The 24,098-nt window shown below is 37.0% G+C and overlaps 1 protein-coding gene across 1 annotated transcript; it reads right to left on the reverse strand.

Annotated features, from left to right (window-relative positions):
* On the reverse strand, positions 1-23,731 carry postnb (periostin, osteoblast specific factor b). Its single transcript, XM_051679571.1, has 21 exons — positions 23,459-23,731; positions 22,624-22,722; positions 18,528-18,592; positions 17,919-18,076; positions 17,666-17,830; positions 17,369-17,515; positions 17,104-17,245; positions 12,349-12,561; positions 11,073-11,207; positions 6,207-6,355; positions 5,491-5,627; positions 4,620-4,750; positions 4,364-4,494; positions 3,566-3,668; positions 3,361-3,428; positions 2,962-3,010; positions 2,803-2,817; positions 2,477-2,710; positions 1,359-1,400; positions 1,243-1,278; positions 1-951 (listed from the first exon to the last, which is right to left on the reverse strand). The coding sequence occupies exons 1-21, from the start codon at positions 23,575-23,577 to the stop codon at positions 911-913; spliced, it is 2,379 nt and encodes a 792-aa protein (XP_051535531.1). The 5' UTR covers positions 23,578-23,731; the 3' UTR covers positions 1-910.
* Between the last annotated feature and the right edge of the window lie 367 nt (positions 23,732-24,098).

Genomic DNA, 24,098 nt, shown 5'->3' on the forward strand with positions numbered 1-24,098 from the left:
TTTCATATCTAAAAGTTGAGTTTATGAAGGAAATTGTAAAATAAATGGAACATGCCAACACTTCATCTCATAAAAAAATTGACAAGTAACATGAAGATGCGGTTCGAGATATAGCTTTGACTTTTCAAATCAAGCACTGTGCTGCACGTTATACAATCTGTTCAAATCTGTAATTAGACCCACACAAAACACTGAGGAAGAAATACCAAACCTTCACCCCATCAGAAAAGAAAAACAATATTTCAGATATTTTTTTTAACAAAACAATTTGCAAACATGATTCAGTATTTATTTAAGACTTCGCATTGCTAAACATGAGCACCATAAAATCATTGTAAATGCAATAGTAAACCATATCCCAAAACATTAAATTCATATTGCTGGTTTTAAGGTATTTTTATAATGCTAAACACTGAACTGTTCCCCACACCACAACTCCACATATTTCATATGCACACCTCCATTAAAAAAAAAAAAAAATCCTGGCTTGGATGCACTCCACATGGTTGTACAAATCATTAAGAACTGTGTATTATACAAATCATCAAAAAGCACACTAAATTGTTTGTGTTAACACATTACTACTGATTGATAAGATGAAACTTACTTTCTGCAACAAAAGGTTCAAACTGCACTTTACAAAAAAAAAAAAAAAAAAAATATTTACATAAACATATGGGAAACAATGTAACATCCCTGTTCTGACCAAATATAACTGACCAAAAATCATTAAGTCACCTCGGGAGAACAAAGTATGTAGGGATTAGCATTCTTGATTTTTATTTTGCCCTAAACCCAGCTCCAACCTGGTAAGTTCTGAACCATTGCACAAGTAAATGTAGGAAGTATATGGTTTGTTCCTTGAATACCTGTTAACTATTTAGGTCTTGTGTTCATGCGCTCACTTGGCCTACTTTGCACTGGCCATTCTGGTTCTTCTCTGAGGTACGCCTGAGAATTGGAGTATAGAAGAGAGGTCACTGAGAGCTTGTAGGACATTGATTGTTCACTTTTTTAGCATACAATGTAAAACAAAAATGAATGCTCCCAAAAGTGTCATGCATTTGACTTCATGTACAAGCACTTTCATCCAACTGTTTGTTCATACTATGACCATATCTGTGCACAAATGTTTAAACTGCATAAATCAGATTAGGCTAAACCAGCTAAGACCAGCAAACCCTTTTTTTTTTTTTAAGCATTGCATTGCTTTAGTAAACAATTCTTTAGTAAATTATTTACCTTGCACTCTTCTTCCAGGCACTCTTCTTGTTCCCTCTGTAAATGGAAAAAGGCAGGTCACCTATGTTTACAAGACTATTTAGCGAGAGATACCTTCGCAAATGTCAAAATCTCACCTTGAATTAATCTAGTGATGCCCTCAGAGTTTTCGCCAAAATCTAGAGGTGAAAAAACAGGGAGAAATGAATAATTTTGGCATTTGTATGGTCATACGTGGAGAAGTAGATAGAAAAAGGAAAAGGAAGGAAGTTTAGTGGTCGATTTAGCCGGCTTTACTCCATAGCCTGAAGCATACAGAATCTAATTCCAAGACATAAAAGAGATAACATCAAAGATTGACTTCCTTTACCAGTACCCTTAACAAAACAGATATTGTAACCTGAAATATGACAAAAACATTATGGGAAAAAAAAAAAATGATTTGGTACAAGGAGCCCAAGGTGTGGTTAACAGTTAGCTCTGGTACTAGCATGCTAATAGAGGGTTCAAAGCAGCACACTACCATATAGCTCCAAATCAGAGGAGCTGGTGACTGAGTATTCAGGACCTGTTGATACAAAACATTAAGCAGTGTCAACAATTGTGCAGTCCAAATCCAGAAAAGGGTCTGTCGGTTCTGGCTACAAAGGAAATGTTGAGAAACATCACATACTGTATGTTTGGAAAAGTCATATTCCAAGACTCATTAGTCGAACACTATCATTGCATTGCTATTTGTACACATTACTGGGTAATTGACATTAGATACTTAAAATTACATGTCCTGTGGTATAACATGCTAAACTCTCTCTGTCTAAAATGATTTTAAACAGCATTTTGCTAATTCTTTTATCATTATGAATGCAGTTTCATGACAATATAAGAGACCACATAAAGTATTTGTTCTTTCATAAACTGTCACACCGCAGGGCCGTTTAAAATTAACTAGTGAAGGAACACAATAGTAAATAAAAGGGTAAAAAGCTAAAGGGAAATGGTGAAAAGTCAAACAGGACATCAATATATAGACAAATATACATAAAGAATAAACAGTATACTTTCCCTTGTACACTGATACGAATTTTAACATAAAATCCTGATGTTGATAAAAAAAATTTAAAAAGTACCTGGACATGTGGCAACTACCCTAATGCACTGATAATCCATTTAACAAGCAAATGAAAATAATGTTTTGCGTTAAATTTCTAAAATATTCTCACAAATCTGCATCATGTATGTGCTAAATAATATTTACCTTCAATGACTCTGGTGACTTTAGTGAGAGATGGTTCCCCTTCGATTACTCTGGTAACCTTAGTTATAGAGGGTTCACCTTCGATTACCCTGGTAACTTTAGTGATAGAGGGTTCTCCTTCAATCACACGTGTAACCTTCGTAATGCTCGGCTCGCCCTCAATGACCCGTGTCACCTTGGTGATAGTGGGCTCTCCCTGGATGACTCTGGTGACTTTTGTAACATCACCGGGGACTGCAGAGACAGATTTAAGAAAGAGGCTAGTTATTATACAAAATATTTTCAGGCAGCAGAGAGCAATAATCAAATTCCCTGGGGTCTATTACCTGTGATGATTTTTCCTACAGGAAAAGGAAACATAAGCGAAATGTAATGATTTCAGGAAGGGGAAATATAATTATTTCAGCAAACAACACAACCGTTGTCTTTAAAAATACACATAAAAACTGCACTGCATCGATAAAAAGATAACTTTTGATACATACTTATCATAAATGTCAGAGGGATCTCTTGAAATCTGTATCCTGAAACATACTGCAATGTAAAGAAAATACATGTTGGTATAGACGTTTTCAGAAGCTGGAATATTCACCTATGCAAATGTCTATTACACTGCTTTAGGTACATTTGATAGAATTACTCAAGAAAACAAGATGACATTTGGATCCTGTTACACATCTGTTTTGTGAGATCATATCGAGGCATGAAGCCTGAATCTGGTTGCACATAATCAAATTGAAGTCAGACCTTCAGGGTTACCAAAAAAACACTTCTAAGGCAAGTAGGCCTACTGAATGGGTCCTCAGGGATGTTTTGCTCAGTCTTTTTGAGGACTAGTTCATGCGTATGACTTGGTTTTAAAGGAGCATGTCATAATTCAGTACCTTAATTTGGATGTATCGGATGATTCTTCTCAGGAGTGAGAGGAGTTCCTGGCTCCCGACAGGAATATCTTTACAGTAAAACATTAGTAGACATTAGTTTGGTAGTCACTGAAACATGCAAATGATTTATACAGTAAAGCCACTGCAACAGAGAACATATTGAACAATGGAATTTATTAGGCTTGTGTAATTGTATAATGCTCACCCTCAGGGTACAGAAGAGACCTGACGAAGTGGATAACTCCATTTGTGGCCATTAGATCAGACTCTGGAACTTTCACAGTGTTTACCTGCATGGTCTCGTTTGCCTAAAAACAATGATGTTTTTATATTTTTAATAAGTATTGTAATAAAACAATGCAAAAAGTAAGTACTAGGCAGTTTTTATCTTAAATGAGATATATATTGTCCTAAATCTTAAAAATGACTGTCATTGGTGTAATAACAATATTTTCAGGTTGCTTCAGTCATATTGAAAAAATACTTGATTTAAAAAAAAAAAAGATGTAAATGTTACATCATAGACTTTTTTTAGGTAATTTGACAAAGCATTTTTTGCAAAAAATAGATAATCTTTATTTTAATCAAAGACATATTATGGAACCAAACCAAACATAATGTTGCTCCAAGAATGCATCTGTGTAGTCTAGTACTTTACCACATATTTGATATATGTTTTTTTCTTTTTTTTTTACTTTCTTTTTTGTCTTGCCATTTTTTTTTATTTTTTTTTTTTCAGTACATACAGTATCTACATCTGAATCAAATGTAATATTAAGATAAAGTGTTCTACTGCAATGTATGGTTTGATTGGGAACTTCCTCTCAGGAAATTCCCAAATGAAAAGTCCCACCAACATAAAACTCATATTAAAGAGTGTAATCATATAATCTAATAAGAGTGCTCTCATGTGTGCCTATAGCAGATGTCATGACTTGAAATGAATATCTAGGTTGTATTTAACTTCTATAGAGGCAGAACAGTTGGTGTGCTGGGTACTTACATACAAAACCTTGAGATTGCTGCCCTGCAGGGATTTTAGGAGGTTAGTTACATGAGACTCCAAACCTCCACCAATGAAAATGCCCCGGCTGAAGTGATACAGCAGGATGGCTCTGAGGGCATTAACGTCACCTGATCACAGAGAAGAGACGTTATCGCTTCCTGTAGCCTTTATCGTTCATCTTTAATATAATTTATCCTGAATAAAACATAACTGAACAATAATTCTTGAGTTAATGTGTTGCGCTAGTACTCACTCTTCAAAAGAGACAAGTCTCTCTCACTGAGCCCGGCAAAAGCCTCATCTGTGGGAGCAAAGAGTGTGAAATCTCCATCCTGTTTCAGCAGATCAGTCAAACCAGCTGCCTCCATCAAAGACAAAAAGATCCTGCAACAATGAGGTAAAACAGTCACTACAGAGCAAGAATGCAATCCTCACTTTGACCATGATAATGTAATTACCACATTTGTAATAGTAAAAAAAGTATCGCAAATTTCTAAACATTAGCATTTAATATAGTATTAGTGGTTCTCAACTGGTTTTGCTTCAAGACCCAGATTTGAATTATGACATCAAGTTGCAACCCAACCAGTGGCGTAACTACAGGGAGGGCAGGGTGCGCAGCTCCCCTAGGGCCTGAGTTGAGAGTGGGTGAATAATAATCGAATGCAGGCCCGACGAGCAATGGAAAACACCAATGGAGACCCCCACCACACAGAAGGTGAAAGACGACAGAGGGGGACCCATAAAACGGGCCCGAAAGATGCAAGTTACGGCACTGAACCCAACACAGTACCAAACTTGTTTACAGTGCAAAGGTAAACATTTTGTTTATCATTTATTAATATTAACATAAAATGCATTGACCACAATATGCTACATTACTAACATGACATGGAAAATTAAAAATTTTGGTCCCATGAATTTCGATTTTGGCCTTTCAGAACAGACTTTCAACCCATTTGTTGGTTGCGACCCACCAGTTGAGAACCACTTATTTATTGCAATTTTTGTTCAGTGTGGTGTACTGTATTAGCTTATAATGAGATATGACAAAAACTAATGTTTATCCATTAGTATAGTATATTAAAAAAAATATATATTTTTAAGATTTTTATCTTCCTTACTTGAAGGATCCATTTTTAAACAGAAGTTGGTACATGCTGGACTCCGCTGGAGTGATCAGTGTTTTCATGAGATGGAGCGCACCATTCCTTCCCTCTTTGCTTCCGCGGATCAAGCAAGCGTTCTCAATGCAGAGAGCCTTTATAGTTACAAAATTTAAAATTTTTAATTTTTAAGTCAGTTTACTTCCTCTGAGTATACTAATGGCACTGTTTGAGTTATTACATAGTATTTACAATGTCAATAAATGTCACTGGAAATAATGGCCAAAGAAGAGGAATTCACATAGGCTACCTGAGACTTCAGTTGTGTGACATACCAGAGTCACAGACACTTTTTGTGATCCTGTTCAAGTTTACACAAATCTTAACCAGAAACTTAAAGGAATAATTCACCCAAAAATGAAAATTCTATCTTCATTTACGCACCTTCTTGATGTTCCAAACCTGTATGACATTCTTTCTTCCATAGAACACAAAAAGAGATGTTTTTGTGTCAGAATGTTAGTACTGTCAGCATCAGTCACCATTCAGTTACACTGCATCTTTTTCCCATACAATGAAAGTGAAAGGTGACTGAGGCTGTGTGAACATTCTGACTAACATCTCCTTTTGTGTTCCACATAAGAATGTCATACGGTTTGGAACAACATGAGGGTATGTAAATGATGCAATGATTTTCATTTCTGGGTGAACCAAGGATATGAAACAAAACTGACTGTGCGGTAGACGAAGACTCTGAGAAATTTCCCTCCAAGGGTTTCCAGGCGTTGACCGTTGTACAGCTGACTCAGCACAATCTTGTTCTTCAGGACGTGGTTTTCCAGGATGATCCTTAGGAAGCTCTGGTCCATGGACATCACCTCATCTAGGTTAGAAAAATACAAAAACAAATTGGTAACATGCAGTTTTTACCTAAAGGAGCCATTCACACTGAATGCTTTTTTTCATCCCTCTTCTCTGTTTTTCCAGTTGTTTTTTTTTAATGTAAACATGCTAGACAGATGTCTTTGACCGTTGCCTTGCATCTCAATGTTTTTTCAGCATCTCACGCAGGAGTGCCACATTATTTAGATGCCGTGCCAAATTAAAAAGAACTTTGACTTTTAAAAATGTGTCTTGAGACACATTTGTTCTGTTATATTTGCTGTGTTGCTTCTAGCTTTTTTAAAGGGTTAGTTCACCCAAAAATGAAAATTATCTTATTTATTCACCCTCATGCCATCACAGATGTGTGTGAATTTCTTTCTTCTGCAGAACACAAACAAAGATTTGTAGAAGAATATCTCAGCTCTGTAGGTCAATTCAATGCAAGTGAATGGTGGCCAGGCCTTTGAAGCTCCAAAAAGCAGATAAAGACAGCATAAAAGTAATCCATAAAACTCCAGTCAGGGCCGCAGGAGCAATGGGGATAGGCTGGCATTTGACCCAGCACTTTTCAAACTACTGGGGTGACACCCCACCACTTTTAGGCAATGAATGATATGTCTGAATCACTGTCAAAACCTCTGGTGGGTGGGACATTTTCTCACAAAATCTAGAACATCTGATTAAAACTTGTTTGCAAGGGGTGTCGCTATGTCAAAATGAGCACCGAATGAATTTGGTCCAGCCCCAAATGTTTTTGTCCGGAACTGCAGGTGTTTGTGTGGAAATTAAGAGGAGATAAGTATGTTGGTTATTGCAGCGGTTTTCCTGCAAATTCAATGACATTCATCTGCCGTTCAGAGTGTTAGATACATGCTAAATATTCTTCCTCGTCTCATCTGAAAAGCGTTATTCAAGCCTGGTTTTCGTGCAAGTGTTGCGCGAGTCATCACAAATCCAATCGCGTGATGTGCTCTACACTTTCCTACTGTACTGTATCTCTGGAGCACATGCATCGTTTGGGCTTCCCTTGATATTTCTGAGGTGGAGCTTACCACAAAACTATTGAGACCCATTTGAATTCTACTCAGAATTATCTAGTTTAAAACACTATGGAGGAAATCAAACATCTCAAATAAAAAAGTAATAAGAAACCACTCATGGTCTTACCCAATGAACTCTAGAAAAAACAGTCTTATCTGTGATTATGGCATTGCACTGTAAATACAATGGCAAATAAATTAAGGGCTTTAAAGTCTGGACCTCTAAAATGTATGGAAAATTATGGACAAAGTTTTCCTTTTGTGAAAAATTTGTTCTGTATGAATGTTTAATAAAGTAACTGGCCTCATTTGACTTAAGATATTCCTAAAGATTAATTAAACCATTAAGAGCCCAATGAAAAAAAAAATGTTATGGAGTAGGAAAGACACCACACTAGCACAGTCCCAACTGAACTCTGTTAAGTGATCTATCTACTCATGGGTACAGTCAGATAAATTATAACAAGTCTCATAGAAATTAAGTATTAAGAAAATTTTGTTTTATTTCATATAGCACCTTAAAGGGATGGTTCACTCAAAAATATTTTTAGAAAAATATCTCCATATGAGAATAGTAATCCATATGACTCCAGCGGTTTAATCAATGTCTTCTGCAGCAATCCAATCGTTTGATCATGATTTAATGCTCAATTACACATCCTAGTGCTTGAGGCATGCACAGAGTGATAGATGGCACTATATGAAGTTTAATCGAGCTGGAAATCATGATTGCCAAGGAGACTGCTGTCAAGATATTTTTATAGTGAAAAAGGAGTTACATTTTGGTCTGTTCTCACCCAAAACCAATTGGATCGCTTCAGAAGATATAGATTAAACCACTAGAGTCATATGGATTACTTTTATGCTGCCTTTATGTGATATTTGGACCTTCAGAGTTCTGGCCACCATCACATTGTATGGACTTACAGAGCTGAAATATTCTTCTAAAAATCTTCGTTTGTGTTCTGCAGAAGAAAGAAAGTCACACACATCTGGGATGGCATGAGGGTGAGGAAATGATGAGAGAATTTTCTTTTTTGGGTGAACTGTCCCTTTAAACTAAAATAAATTAAAAAAAAATCAAATTCAAAATGCTACAGATGTTTAGATAATGGAAAATAACTCAGAGTCTTGAAATACTGCTGATATCTTAGAATATAATTTAAATAACATAGTTTAAATCAAAATATCATGTTTTTACCATCACATTACAAGATTTACCCCACCACTTTTGGAGTAGTGATGCCACCCCTGACTCCAGTGGTTTAATCCATGTCATCTGAAGCAATCCAATCAGTTTTGGGTGAGAACAGACAAAATATAACTCCTTTTTCACTATACTGTAAATTTTGACAGTAGTCTCTTTGGCGATCATGATTTCAAGCTCGATTACACTTCCTATAGTGCATGCTTCAAGCACCAAGAAGTGTAATCAAGCTATAAATCATGATTGTGCCTAGAGATGGCAATGGCAAAATGTACAGTGAAAAAGGAGTTATATTTTGGTCTGTGCTCACCCAAAACTGACTGGATCATTTCAGAAGACATTGATTAAACTACTGGAGTCATATGGATTACTTTAATGTTCCCTTTATCTGGTTTTTGGAGCTTCAAAGTTTTGGCCACCATTCACCATGTTTGGACCTACAGAGCTGAAATATTCTTCTAAAAATCTTTGTTTGTGTTCTGCAGAAGAAAGAATGGCCCTTAAGGTGCTATTTCTACTTGATCTGACTCTTAAAATTCAATTTGTATTAAATTTGTGATAAAATTGTATACCAACAACATGATATAAACATGATTTAATGTGATTGGTAGTGTCGACTTCCATTTTAAACCAATGAAGCTCAAACCAAAGAAGTACTACCATAAGAACATGATGTCTTTCAAACTACAGCATGTAAAGACTTGGCCAGCCTTTCATGTAGAGCAGTTTGTGGAATGCACATTCTCAGACAGGACCTTTAATTATTGTAACCTCGGGCACTGTCCTTTTCCCTCATGGAGCCCAGTAAAATGAACGTTTTACCCTGTAAGCACAAAATGATGAATGTGTTCACCTGCCATTAGTCACAAATGAGGTGAAAGATCCAGCTTTGCGTTATGTGAGGTCTGGAACTTTCCCTCTGGGAGGTGGGAAAACTGAAGCTTGCTATTACCCCTTCTTTCACCATATTTTCATAATTGAACTTACATCAACTCCACTGTGGCTTGTAGATTAACAGGTACAGCACAGGCACTGTGTCAGCAAGATGACAAGCTAATAAATTTACTGTGCATTTATGCATTTTACAGACGTTTTTATCCAAAGAGAATTACAGTGCATTTGAGGTATACATTTCATCAGATTGTGTATTCCCTGGGAATCAAACCCATGACCTTGGTGTTGCTAGAGCTATGCTCTACCAGTTGGGCTACAGGAAAAATAAAAATAAAGCTATTTTCCATACCCATGCAGTGTTTGAATCATCTGTTTTCACATCTGCTGTCCCATGAGAAATCTGAGTTATAGTTATGGAAGCAGGGAAGTTAAAGGTGCACTCAGTCATTTTCCCCATTAAAAAAGTTTTACTTCTAAAGAAATGAATTGTTATTTTAAAACATGTATAAAATCATGACCACTCACATGAAATGAGGACGCTCATAAAAGCCGTTTTACTCTACAAGGTGTCAGGGGCGCCCTCATGGGGGCTCCCATTTTCGAATCACACGACCAGCTGAATAATACCCGCTTAATCTCACTAACCGTCTTGTTATTGGACACTTTTACTCTTGGATTAAATGAATCATGGCTGATTGTGAACAGTGAATTTCTACAATGGCATCTGTAATTGAAAACTATTGATTTGAAATGTTGTTGCATCCACACCACTAGGTGTCACTGTAAGTCCAAGATGACATGAACAAAAAGTTACTGAGTGCACCTTTAACTAAGGAAAGACCCAGCAAGACATGTCATAAATTTAAATAACAAGGGTCTTAGAATGCAGAATGAACACAGGCAATGAAAGAGAAGCAATAAGCAGTCAGACTGATTACATTGTGAATTTGGCGGTGAGAAAGTTCTGCTGCTGAAATCTGTCTATATCTGAAATTTGAATCACTGCCCTTGTGAGGAAGAAGCTGGAAGTATTGTTGAAGTTATGGCACGTGTGAGCACCAGTTTCTATGTGAAATGCCCACAGAGTGGCGCCAAAAGTGAGTTTTATTTTTAGTTGTAATTGATATAAATCAGTCAACAGGAATGCATATTTAAGAAACCCTACCCCCGACTTATACCCCAACACTAAATCTTACAGTCAGAAAAAAATAATTTTAGAGCAAAAATGCAACCTCTGAATCACGCTCACCATTGTTTTTGTGAATGGATACTTTCTTGTTCCCACAAGACCAGAACCCATGTCTCAGAGTTTGCTAGCGCAACACACTATTAGTAGCGCCATAGGAACAGGTAAACTCATTTGAATTTATGCTAAAATGTTCGATGGAGAATGTAGAATATCAGTAATTTGGCAGAATGAGGTCTATTTCATGGTACATGAACATTCAGAAGCAGTATGTCGATTTTTCTTGTGATCATGTTGGGGCAGTGGAGATAATGGGAGGCAGGGATAATGGGAAACAGAGATTGATGTGTATTCAGATATATTAGTTAATAAATGCCAATTTACTCACCGTTGAAGGCTGCGTTGAGTGGGGCTAGGAGCGTGTACTCAGCCTGGGGTCTCATGGCTGCAGACAAGCCCAGTTCCATCAACATGTCACTAAAGGTAGCGTGAGATTGTCCAACCAACTCCATAACCTGTTTAGCTTATAGGACAAAGGCAAAATTCCTAACATTTAGAAATTACTGTAGAAGAGAGAGCTTTCCTGGAGAATGTAGTGTGTGATCACATAATCATCACTGATAAAAGCTGATAATGAGTAACATAAACAACGAGTTCAAATGAGTTCAAACAGTTCACACTGAAAATCTGGGATTCTAAATTAAATATAAAGGGTTAGTTCACCCAAAAGTGAAAATTATCTAATTTACTCACCCTCATAATATCCCAGGTATGTGTGGCTTTATTTCTACACCAGAACACATTTGATGAAAAATAGAAAAATATCTTAGCTCAGTAGGTCCTTAAAATGCAAGTGGATTGTGATCCGACTTTTGAAGCTCCAAAAATCACAGACAGTCAGCATAAGCGTCATCTGTATGACTCCAGCGGTTAAATTAATGTCTTCTAAAGTGACATTCGCTTTTGGTGCAAAAACTATCACTATTTAAGTATTGTTTAACTCTAAATCATCGCTTCAAAAAGAGCTTCAAAAGTCTGATCACCATCCACTTGCATTTTAAGGACTATTGAGCTAAGATATTTTTCTATTTTTCTTCAGATGTGTTCTGGTTAAGAAAGAAAGTCACATACACCTAGGATATCATGAGGGTGAGTAAATGATGAGAGAATTTTCATTTTTGGTGAACTATCCCTTTAAATCTGAATATAAGTTCTAAAGTTTTAGGATTTAAAAAAAGAAACATTATGAAGTCAAATGAAGAAAAGCTTAAGATTCCGCACTACTACTAGGTCACTAATCTTAAAAGCAAACTTGTGAAACTGACCATGTTAACTCCTTTGAACAAAAGGTCAGATTTCCTTGCCTCCATTAAAGCACACATGATGCTCTTTGGAACATTCTAAAATCATGCTAGATAACATGGATCATTGCTCAAACTTGTGGAGTCCATGTCAGTTCATGCTGTCATTAAAGAAAAAGGGGGACAAACAAATAGGCTACTGGGAAATTCTGTAATTCATGTAAACTTTTCCCTCAAATTAATTTGATGATAATATAATTTGTTATAATAATAATATTAAAAAAAAAGCTTTTTTAAAAAATTAAAAAATAGAAGCATTTTCACGAGTGGACTCAGAGAGTAACACAGAGAGAATAAGCTAACCAGAGTCTGGCATGAGGACTTGATCGATGAGGTGGATGACTCCATTGGTGGTGACAATGTCCTTCTTAAGGACCATCTTAATGCCGTTGACAGTGAGACTGTCTCCATCGCAGCCGATCTCAATGTTGCTGCCCTCCAGTGTCTCATAAGAGGTGCCAGACATGATGGCCTCAGAGCACTGAACAGAGTTCAACAGATGATAGTTGAGGAGAGCTATGGAAGAAAAGAAACATCAGACATCAAAGCACATCTGTTATTCCTCTTAAGCTCCTCTTGGGATAAGAGGACATCACGGAAAACTGACAGTTTGTTTTGATGCTTAGAACATACCATATTAGGTTAAAGATCACAAACAGGAATTAAAATGTGTTCTTTATGAAAAGATATCAAACAAACATGTAAAACACTAATTTTGCAAAGTGATTCGACACAGTCTTAAATGGATAGTGCAACTAAAAATTAAAATGATTTCTTCCGTGGAACACAAAAGCTTCAGTCACCATTCACATTAATTGTGTGGAAACAAGTGAATGTTGACTGAGGCTAGCATTCTGCTATACTTCTTCTTTTGTGTTACACAGAAGTAAGAAAGTCATACTGATTTGGAAAAATGTGAGGGTAAGTAAATGATGCCAGAATTTCATTTTTGGGTGAACTATCATGTTAAAATTTGTCTCAGACCAATTCATCTTTGTGATATAAAATATGGATGATGCAGATATTATATGAATGCTCACATACAATCTATGATGACATTGCGTCTCCCATTGGCAGTGGCAGATTTAGGCATGTGCGACATGGGCAGTTGCCCAGGGCAGCATCTTGCGGCCCCCCCACCCCACTTCGCCAGACACCCCCCTGGTCAACAACTTCGCAGCACCCCCCCCACCCCCCTCAACAACTTCCGGGGGCGTGTTGAAGCGGGTTTTACCCTGGGTGCCATACAAGCTAGAACTGCTACTGCCCATGGGTTGTTAAAAAAGGGAACCTGGGGGTCCTTGGGAGCCTTAGAGTCCTCTTTGAGTAAGTCTCTCATCAGTTCCACGCCATTGGACTGCAAGTGGAGTGCTCTGATCTCTAGTCAAAAGTCTTGCTAGGGACTAATAAAAGGGCAAACATCTCATCACTGCCATTTTTCACTGGATCATAAAGCGAACAGCTGTTTCCTGCCTGTATGTATTTGGCAAGATAAGGAAAGCTGCTCTGTTTATTAGACCTTATATATTTCCTATCATCCTTATGAGTACATGTTGCTTCAATTTTTTAAAAAACTATTCACACTAGGATCATTAGGAAACTAGGAAAATAGGCATCTGGAGCAAAATTGGAGCTGGTTTTGTTTGAATGTGAACATGTTTACATCACTTTACTATTCATTTGTCTAGAACTGTCTTGTGTGGCATTATAACCTGTCAGTGGTAACTAATTCATGAAGCTGTACCAGGCATCTGTGACCATGTCCACACTAAAGCATTTTCATTTGATAACTCTGTTTTTTGTTTTCTAACATCAGTGTTTTCAAAAGTATCAGGACAAGAGAGCATTTCTGAAAGTTTCAATTTTCGGTGGAGGAAAACGGCATTCCGGTGTAAATGAGAGGCGTAATTGTAGCAAAATCAATGCATATTTAAACAAAAACATATTCGTGTGGACGTGGAAACTTGGTCTCACAAAAATATGTTACTATACCTACATTTTTGCAAAATTATTTTTACATGGCTCTTTGGATGTATTTAGGCATTTTCCTGTTGAAGTGAACTCTATAGGTGTTACGACAAAAACTTTCATTTCCTGTCACAAAAATCACGAGTAAAACGTCAGATTATCAGTTCATAAACACGTACTTTTCCCCCTGGTTCTCACATAATGCTATTTTATGATATCAACAGTAGCGGTTTTAACCACCACGCAAACCATTCAATTGTGTGGGGCCCCGGTCATCGGGGGCCCTCCAGCCCAAGTAGGAAAGCTCTGCAAAAACCGCTTGAGGGGTGACATGATGTTTTGGGTACACACGCGAATACGCTATTGTCTGCGGTCTCAGAGCGGTTCACGAAGCCGGTTCGGGTCAGTAAGACTTTGGCTTTGGGTTTGTAATTTATGAAAAAAATATACAGGCCTTCCGAACTTGTTTCGCAAATGGATGAGGGGCCGTTCACACTGAAGGTGTTTTTGCGTGCATCTACTCTGTTTTTCCATTGTTTTTCTACGTAAACATGCACTGGACGAACGTCCTTGACTGCTGTACCGTGTCTTGCTGTTTCTTCAGAGATTGTACATTCTGAAAAAGTTCAGGCTGCAAAGAGGTGACTGTTACAATTTTGAACATTATTCCAGATTATTCTGCACCAAGCAAAGTTTCAGTGCTTGATAAATGGCAATGTTTTTGTTTTTGTTTTGTTTTTTCTTATGCTCTAGTCTAGTGTGCTGAGGGTCTGCCATGGCTTGTATGTTTACTGTTACAATACTGTAACGCATGTTGCCTACGATGCTTAGCCCACATAAAATACAGCCTTTTGCAACACGATGAACAATACACTGCAGCATTAGAATATAAGCTCCAGGTGAAAATAAATAAGACAGAACTATATTACTATTGTAAACAACAAATCCTCAAAGTAATAATAATAATACTGTATCATATTCTAATGACAATCGGGACAACAATAAATGATCGTTGTGTTATAATATTAATATATACTGTAACAACTGAATTTCAAAATGTTACTGGGTGAAGTAATAGGTATTGCACACCCTGTTCACACACACACACACAAACACACACACACACACAAAGTGTTTTGTGAACATATATGCAGGTAAATATTGCTTTTTTATCACTGTATTGTGGAAAAACTGGAAAACATGCATTAATTATCTTTAACTAGATTTTTATTTCATTAAACATTTTGAATGTACTTGGCTACAACGGCTGATAGGAAGAATTTAAAATTATAATTTAAAATAAATTGTGATATTTTTAGCAAAATTTTTCGGAATGGGGCCCCGGGTTGGTTGGTTGCTTGGGGCCTCAGAAATCGTAAACCCATCCCTGGATATCAAAACACATTTACTATAGCGAATTGCACATCAAAGGACCATTTTCGAATCCTGAAGAGCATGAAAATGGATACATGATTCAAAAGAGTCATAGAAACACCACAAAATGATGTGGTTGCTTCAGCATCTGCTTTTCACATCACACTTGCTTTTTCTGACACTATCATTTAGGTTTAAGGTTTAGGGTAGGGAGGTAGGTTTTGTTGATTTAAAACTCACTTGGGCATTAACCTTAAAAGCCTCATCTGTTTGGGAGAAAATTTTATTTGCTTTTAGTGCTACTCAGTAGACATTTCACCTTGAAACTGTAGCGATATGTGTAAGAAGCCACGTAATGCTGTTTTGCAAAAATGTGGCCAAAGCCAAGTTTTTTTTTATTTTTATTTTTTATGAGATCATCCTTGGATGTGGCATGATCTGGGCTGACATGAGAGTAAAACCTTGGAGTATTTTTTGTGCTTTTCATCTCTCCAAGTTTCTTCAATGAAAGTAGCTTTCTGCAGATCAAATATCTTTCAAGTTATGTATTATGTAATTCTTTTACACGGACATTGTGAAAGCTAATGTATCTGAACTCCAAAACAAACAAGTATTAACTACTGTACTTCAAAACTAGAATATTTTTAAAAGACAAAGCCATGAACTTCGTTCAGCTGCAGAGAAAGGCCAAAATTTGATTGCATTTCAATGTGGCTCAACTGTTACCCTGTCTAAATCTCAGACTAGCCCCATAAGTGTGGTTTCTGCAATGTTTGCCAACTGTCTGAGAATTCCAGGTCCACAGTTTGGGGTGCAGTGGGCCCATCCGGTTTGAACGGGGGCAAAATAACACTCAGCAGCGTGAAACGGGCTCACTCAGTTGACTCATATCAACAAAAATGGCACAAGGGAACCACCAATCCCTTGATTTCCTGCACCTTTGACTCATTAAACTAGAATAAAGCATTACTTTGAGCCATATCTGCCATCAATATGAGGACTTAATATTTTCCCTCAGCAACTCTTTGAGAATACCGATGTGTTTTGCAAGGGGATTTAAAGGGATAGTACACCTGAAAATGAAAATTCTGTCATAATTTTTTACTAATTGTTTTCACCCAATTTGGAATGCCCAATTCCCTATGCGCTTTTAAGTCCTCTTGGTCGCATAGTGATTCGCCTCAATCCGGGTGGTGGAGGACGAATCCCAGCTGCCTCTGCGTCTGAGATCGCCAACCCGCGCATCTTACCACCTGGCTTGTTGAGCGCGTTGACACGGAGACATAGCGCGTGTGGAGGCTTCACGCCATCCACCGCGGCATCCACGCTCAACTCACCACGCGCCCCACTGAGAACGAACAACATTATAGTGACCACAAGGAGGTTACCCCATGTGACTCTACCTTACCTAGCAACCAGTCCAGTTTGGTTGCTTAGGAGACCTGGCTGGAGTCACTCAGAATTCTGTCATCATTTACTCACCCTCATCAATTCCAAACCTGTACTGACTTTCTATCCTTTATGAAACACAGAAGGAGATGTAAAGGCAGAATATGATCCTCAGTAACCACATCTTCATTTGGTGTTCAGTGGAGAAACAAAGGTCATATGTGTTTGGAATAACATGAAGGTGGGTAAATGAAAACAGACTATTCTTTTTTGGGGTGAACTATCACTTTAATGAAAGTCATGTAGCTTCTCGTAGCTTTGGTTTACCTTGGAGGGATTCTTTGTCATCCATAAGTCTGTCCAGGACCTCTCTGTCCAGCTTTTCAAAGGCATCGTTGGTGGGGGCAAACAGTGTAAAGTGTCCGGGCTCACCCAACTTCTCAATGAGACCTGAGGCAGTAGCCACAGTCTGGACGAGAAACAGACCACAAACAGCTTCTCGTCAATTGGTGTGGATCATCGACTTTATTATAGATTATATTAAATACTGCATGGTTCCAAATGGTCATGAAAGCAACTTTGTTGGACTTACACTCAAAGTGCTCAGTTCATCGTCCACTTCGATCATATCCTGAATGGTGTTACCAACTGCTGTGATGACGCGGTCAATGACGTGCACCACTCCATTGGTGGCCACCTGGTTGCCATGAATGATCCTGGCACAGTTCACAGTGACAATCTGTACAAGAACAAGGTGCACATTTTTTCCTTCTCATCAAATTGCAAATTGCAATTTCATTTGTCAAATAACGATGTTCCTCCTGGAAAAGCAGGTAACATAGAACATGTAACCCTTGGGTTTAAGGCATATCTGAGGATATGGACTCACCCCATTGGAGTAATGATTGATTAACACGCTCAAGTCATTGTACATGGAGGTGGCGGTCATTCCATTCTTGAGATCTTTGGTGAGGAGACGTTTGTTGATCATGTGGTAGTGCAGAGCATTGTACAGTTCAATATTAACATTGCTCACCAGAGCACTCCTCACCTCCTGTTGGAAAAAGGAAAAGCAGTGCAAAACAGTCAAGGAACCACTCTATTTCAATGTTTGACTTGGAGAGAGAGGAGAGAGCTGTTACCTGGTTGAGAAGCTCCCAGGCATCATTACTGGGTGCGAAGAAGGTGTATGATCCAGCACCTTCAATCTCTTCTCGTAGCTTGGATAGAGCAGAGTACTCCTGCGTAGTTGTGGCCTTCACCAGGCCAAGCGTACCATAAACGTTGTCAATGGGAGCAACTGCAAAGAACGTGACACAGATTGGACAAGATTAGATCCGTGGAAGTATTAAAACATTAGAAGTTACAATATAAAATAGAAGCTATAAACTATATTATATACCCAACTACACAAATGCATCATTATAAATTTTGATGTAGCCATCATAATTAAAGGTGATGATATGTGTGATTTTTTTCATACATTTTTTTAAATACTTTCTCCTATCTTAATATGCAGAGACAATACAGTAAGTATTTACAAAAATTTCTGACAGTTAGTCTACTCATCCTAGAGCATTCAAGATACATCCACCAAACCCGGCAAAGAATAGTGTAAACATTACACACTCCACTTTTAACAAAGGAACTTTACAAATGTTAATTATATTGACAATATAGCCGTCCACTGTAACATTCCAAAGTCTGACTGGTCAGAACGCAATTTTTGCAATACAATTTTCGTTACTGACCTGCAGGACAGCCGCGCATTCCGTCAAGCTTCATGTAACCTGGGCAACACTCATACAACACTGTCCTGTGCAAGAAATAAGACATGACATATAATAAAATAACATGTGGTAGGTTAGTATTGAAGCAGAGACATATGGCACCACATGAAAAAAATACAATACCAGTAGTGTGCAGGCTCAAACTCATATAGCAAATATTTTTCCTGGATGCCATTCACTAGTCGTTACAAGCTATCTTGGTTTTAATGATAACACAGACCTGAACAGACAGTCTTTCCATATGGAAATCATTGCCTGTCTTTGTGCATAAACATGCTATGTGGTCTTGAGGTTTGTGCCTTATTCTGCTAATCATTCTGTTGCCTCAGCATTACATTAATACTTAAAGCGCCTTGAAGCCAAGCGTTGAGACCAAGCTGGTGGTTTGGTAAGCCTGAGGGGTATTTCTTGGATCGAGCAGAGTGCGTTTAAAGCAAATGTACTGTATAACCCAGTGAAAAACCTCAGCTTGGAGTCTACAATGTACAATGGCAGGAAATGTTGAATCAGCAGTTTTAAAGTGATGGAGGTTGCCTTCTATGGTTTTTCTGTGTTCAAAATTTCTTTTAAATGGCTCTGTAAAGTTTAAAGCAAACCATCAAACCAAGCTGTAAATATCTTCCCTTGACCACACAAATCAAATCTTTCAAAGATGAGAGTTCTTCTTGTCTTTCTTGTGTGCCACACACACACACAAACTTGTTTTTATATCATTGTGAGGACTCTCCATAGACTTCCATGCATTTTATGGATTTTATACAGATCTAACAATAATGTCTATCCCCTAACCCTACCCCTAAACCTAACCCTTACAGAAACCTTTCTGCATTTTTACATTTTCAAAAAAACATTGTTTAGTATATATAATAAGCCATTTCCCTCGAGGGGACCGCTGGCTGGGCCCCACAAGGTAGGTGATCTCAGGTTTTACTATCCTTGTGGGGATATTTGGTCCCCACAAATGTAGTATAAACATGTACACACACACACACACACACCACACACACACAAAATACTGAATATTAATGTTAACATTTTAAAACTCTTCCAATATAAGTCTTAACATTTTAGAATTTAAATTCTATTAAGCATTAAATATAATTTTTTTTAAAAAGGAAGCAAAATCTTGCACATTAGCAACACAGTGATTAGCTTGACTTTTACACAGTGTTGTTTGTTAGAACTTGAATGTTAATTGGTTTAGACTGATCAATCAGATTCTATATGTTAACGTTATTTAATGCTTTAGGTATTATTATCAATCTTGGTTAATGTTAATTTATCAAAAGAGGCCTACTATTGTTTGTTAGTTCTTGATAGTCCTCAATGGTTTAACTAACGCAAAAGTATACAACATTTAATGTTAAAAATCTCAACATATACCATTAGTATTTAAAATACAGCACTTAATAAGAAGTGCTGTAAAAGCATTGTTAATGTTTAGTTCATGTTAACTAATGTAGTTAAGTAATGTTAACAAATACTGTACAACTTTTTGTAAAGTGTTAACTTTATTTGTATATGCTTTAAGCAATACATATGCTATCTGTCTGACTAAGGTCTTTTTTGTTTATCATTATTACTGTTGTTTATTTATTTTCCATGCCCTTCAGTGTGTGTTCAGTCACAAGATCATATGCATCATAACAGGCTCATAATATGAATAATGGGCTCAATAAAACTTAAAGCTAATTATACTAACTATACAGCACCTATATTGTAGAGTTTATTGTAGAGCTCTTAATGGGAAACATGTTTTTATAAGGTCCGGTCAGAATAAACCACAGGAGAGTTTTGCTGCCCTGAGAAGTTCTCTTAGCTGCTGGATCTAAATGCAATCCAGCAGTGGTTGAATTTCACAGACGGACTCCAGTCAGGGTTAGTGGGCAGCCATACTGGGAAATCTTCAAAACCAACAAAACGGTTCCATGTGATGAATGTTGCTGAATCCTTTAGAAAGATTAAAAAGCATTCAAAACACCAAATGAGAACTGACATCCAGTCATGAGTTCTGTGGGACAGTCATATTTAAAGTGGAAACTGCTATCTCCCTGAGATCCATCAGTCATGAGACTGCAAGAAACTAAGGGGTCTTCAATGCTGTCCTCTTTATAACCATGATGTAGAAGATCCAGAAGCAGCAGTCTTGGCTAATGGCTGGTCTTCACTGTCTTCTATGGAGCTAAATGAAGCAGGAAGGAGCAATTGAGGGATGTCGATGAGATCATTGGGAGTTCTGTTCCAGTTCCAGACACTCAACCAGAGGAGAACATGAGCTTCTGAAACATTTCTCCCACAAATGGGGGAAAACATGACTGTTGACCAAGCAAGCTGAGGGGTTTCAGACACACTTATCACTTGGGGGAGGTCAGATTTTCCTATTAATTGAATTTCTTCCTGGTGAATCACCAGGTCAGGAGCACAACAACATTACACACATGTTTAGACGATTAAAACTGATTTAAAGCTGTCAGATGGTGGAGATATTCTTGGATCTTTGCATTGTTTTGCATGTGCAAAAAGATATCAAGATAAATTAGACCCAAAAATGAAAATTCGGTAACCTTTTACTTACCTTGAACTGTTGTTCTGAACCAGTATGACAAGTGAATGGTGACTGAGGTTGTTGGGCCCTAACAGTCTGTCTAACATCTCTGTTTAGTGTTCCACAGAAAAAAGAAAGTCATACAGGTTTGGAACAATATAAGAGTAAATAATTTTTGGGTGAACCATACAGTAAATTAAAGCTGACACTTCAAAGGGTGTAATCTTCAGTCTTCCATCATCTGCATGCTATAAAGTCCCATGATAAAGTTTTTCTTACCAACTTTTTGCTCCGTTTCAGTCCTGTCATACTCATCTCAGTTATGTAAGATACAGTATAAGCACACTAATCCAGATATTTCCAAAGGTTGCCTGACCGCTGCTGCTGAGTGCAGAGAAAATACTTAAAGAGTGGAACAGCACTTGGCTTCCCTATCTTCAAAACTGTGAGAGAAGCAGAATATCTACAGAATAACTCTAGTGAAATAATTGAAGTGACTGTTGAAAAGTCTGGCTTTGCTCCAAAGAGAAGTAACGCAAGAAAGTAAGTTGGAGACCTACCTAACCTTGGTTCTTTTTGGTCATTAGCATGGCACTACAAGTGACCTGTCCAGGCAACCTTTTTATGTTAACGTTTCCTCTCTTTCCAACCATGGAAAAAGAAATTGACAAATTGACAGGCATAACAAACCCTACATGAATCAACAGTTGTGGCTGACCATGTTGGCTTCCAAAAACCCCAACCCATTACTGGAGCCAGACCTACACAGTGAGAATTTACTGTTCCTCTTACACTGTTGATCTAGATCTTGCAATCTTTTTGTTGTTGTTTTTTTTTTTTTTTTACATTTCATACATCATGAATTTTGTTTAGTTGTGCCAAAGGCCTTCTACAAGAACACGTGTAACAATGCCTGACAAAAGACCCAAAATTTGCACCTTATTCATAGCTGTATATTTTTGCCCTAGGAAAAAAAAAATGAATGAAATTTTTTTCAACACAAGCCAAGCACTCCATGCAAACTCTATAGCTTTCTTTAATCATCGATGGCATGTCCTGACTGTGGGTCTCACCATTTTATACCAATTAAGGCTCTGAGTTCTCCGTTGGTTTGTAACAGCGAGTGCCGTTGAAACTGAGTCATGAATAATATCATGATTGGAATTTGGCTTGCAGTGCAATGGAGTAATGCCTTTTCTATTTATCCATTACGCCTTGTTTTAGCATTTGTGTTGAACTGTTATAAATCTGCTGCCATCAAATTCTGTGTTTTAGATAGCTGTTTGGAAAGAAAGCATTGTAAAAACATTAAGTTACACTTGGAGCTCAGCTCTTATAAATACTAAGTAGGAAATCATGTGTGCATGTACTGTTGGAAATCTTCAAGCACTCTCATCAGTTGGGATGGTAACCTTTAACCTTTGACCACTGGAGCATCTGGAACTTCCCAGATTTCTGTCAAGAAGACAGGATTTGTAATAGCCTCCAGAATTTATAAAGCATCGCACTTACGCTTTCTTTCCACATATGGCCCCTTGGTACCAATTACGGCAAGTGCTGAAGTATTTCTTCTTTGTCCCCATGACTTGCTGCAGAGCACAGACATTCGGTCTGCAGAAAAGGTAAAGGTGAGATAGCATGAAATTAGTAAAGTTGAAACTTCTACAGTAAATAAAATCAAATATTCCCCTTCCAAAACACTCTTAAGAATTTGTGCTACTAATCAACCTAGAAAATGTACTAAAATGTACAATGTACTAAGAGAAAAACTTCACACACTGACACAATAATTATTTCAAAAGACAAAAGGAAAGATGTTAATCATAAAGAAATTTGTTGCTTTTCTTAAAAAAAATGTTTTTTATACCAATAAAGCTTACTTACACATTGCACAAAGACAAAGAAACATTTAAGTAATAATAGTAATAATAATAGATGTAATAATACTGTACTTATATTTATTATTAATTTGGTAAAATATTACTTTTATTTATTATAAAATGTATTATAAGTATTAAAAATAATATTAATTGTAAAAGTGATGTCTTATCCTTTTGTCTTACCCTTCTTTCTCAGGAATTTTTTTTTTTCCCCCTGAATACCAATTAAGTTGACTTGCATTTTGCACAAGTACAAAAAACAAAACATATTATTATTATTATTATTATTATTATTATTATTAATATTATTATTATTATTAATAATAATAATAATAATAATAAATATTATTATTAATGATAATAATAATACATTTTAGAATTATATGTATTACTTAGTATTAATTTTATTTATTATAATAAATAATAAATATTAAAAATAAATATGAACTTTCATTATAATCTCTTACCCTTCTTTCTTTGCTCGAATACGACTATGGGCAACTATCTTGTCATAAGCTGAGGAGTCTGCCTGGTCAAAGGCACAGAGCACAAAGAGTGCAAAAGCAGCTGTAGAAAGTAGCTTCATCCCTGCTTTCCTCGCTGTGAGACCTCAGAGCAAGAAATGGGCTCCAGCTGAGGGGGAGAGGGCTTTTATAGCTCAGTTCACTGCAGCAGCAAGAGAGACCTGCAAACTGTCAGTGAGACGCCTGCACCAGCCTCTCCTGTTCACCAGTGTCTCTGTGATCTCATCTCCTAACACCGAAGCAAAGTATGAGCATACAGTTTATCAAACAATGAGCTGAGGCGGTGTAGTAATGTAGTAGAATACCTAACATATGAATAATAATCTTGGGTAGCTATTTTAGTCTAAATTAGGAGTGTTTTTGAATTTTCAAATGGTTAGTTTGGTAATAATTCTTCAGTGAAACTTTACATTAAATGTTTTATATGTTAACATTAGTTAATGTATTATGAAAATGAACTAACGATAATCAATTGTATACTTATTACTTAATAAAAACCAAGATTATTAAATGCTTTAAAAAATATTAATGGTTAATTCATGACATCTAATGCATTAACTAATGTTAACATTTTGAGCCTTAT

The sequence above is a fragment of the Myxocyprinus asiaticus genome, chromosome 39 (genome assembly GCF_019703515.2).
Source record: "Myxocyprinus asiaticus isolate MX2 ecotype Aquarium Trade chromosome 39, UBuf_Myxa_2, whole genome shotgun sequence".
NCBI classification, from domain to species: domain Eukaryota; kingdom Metazoa; phylum Chordata; class Actinopteri; order Cypriniformes; family Catostomidae; genus Myxocyprinus; species Myxocyprinus asiaticus.

Excerpts from the sequence above, each read along its gene's own strand:
- postnb (XM_051679571.1), bottom strand. The coding sequence starts at position 23,577 with ATGAAGCTACTTTCTACAGCTGCTTTTGCACTCTTTGTGCTCTGTGCC. Across the intron at positions 5,628-6,206 it reads GAGTCTTCGTCTACCGCACA|GCTCTCTGCATTGAGAACGC; the intron begins GTCAGTTTTGTT and ends GTAACTATAAAG. Across the intron at positions 952-1,242 it reads GCCTGGAAGAAGAGTGCAAG|GCGTACCTCAGAGAAGAACC; the intron begins GTAAATAATTTA and ends TCCAATTCTCAG.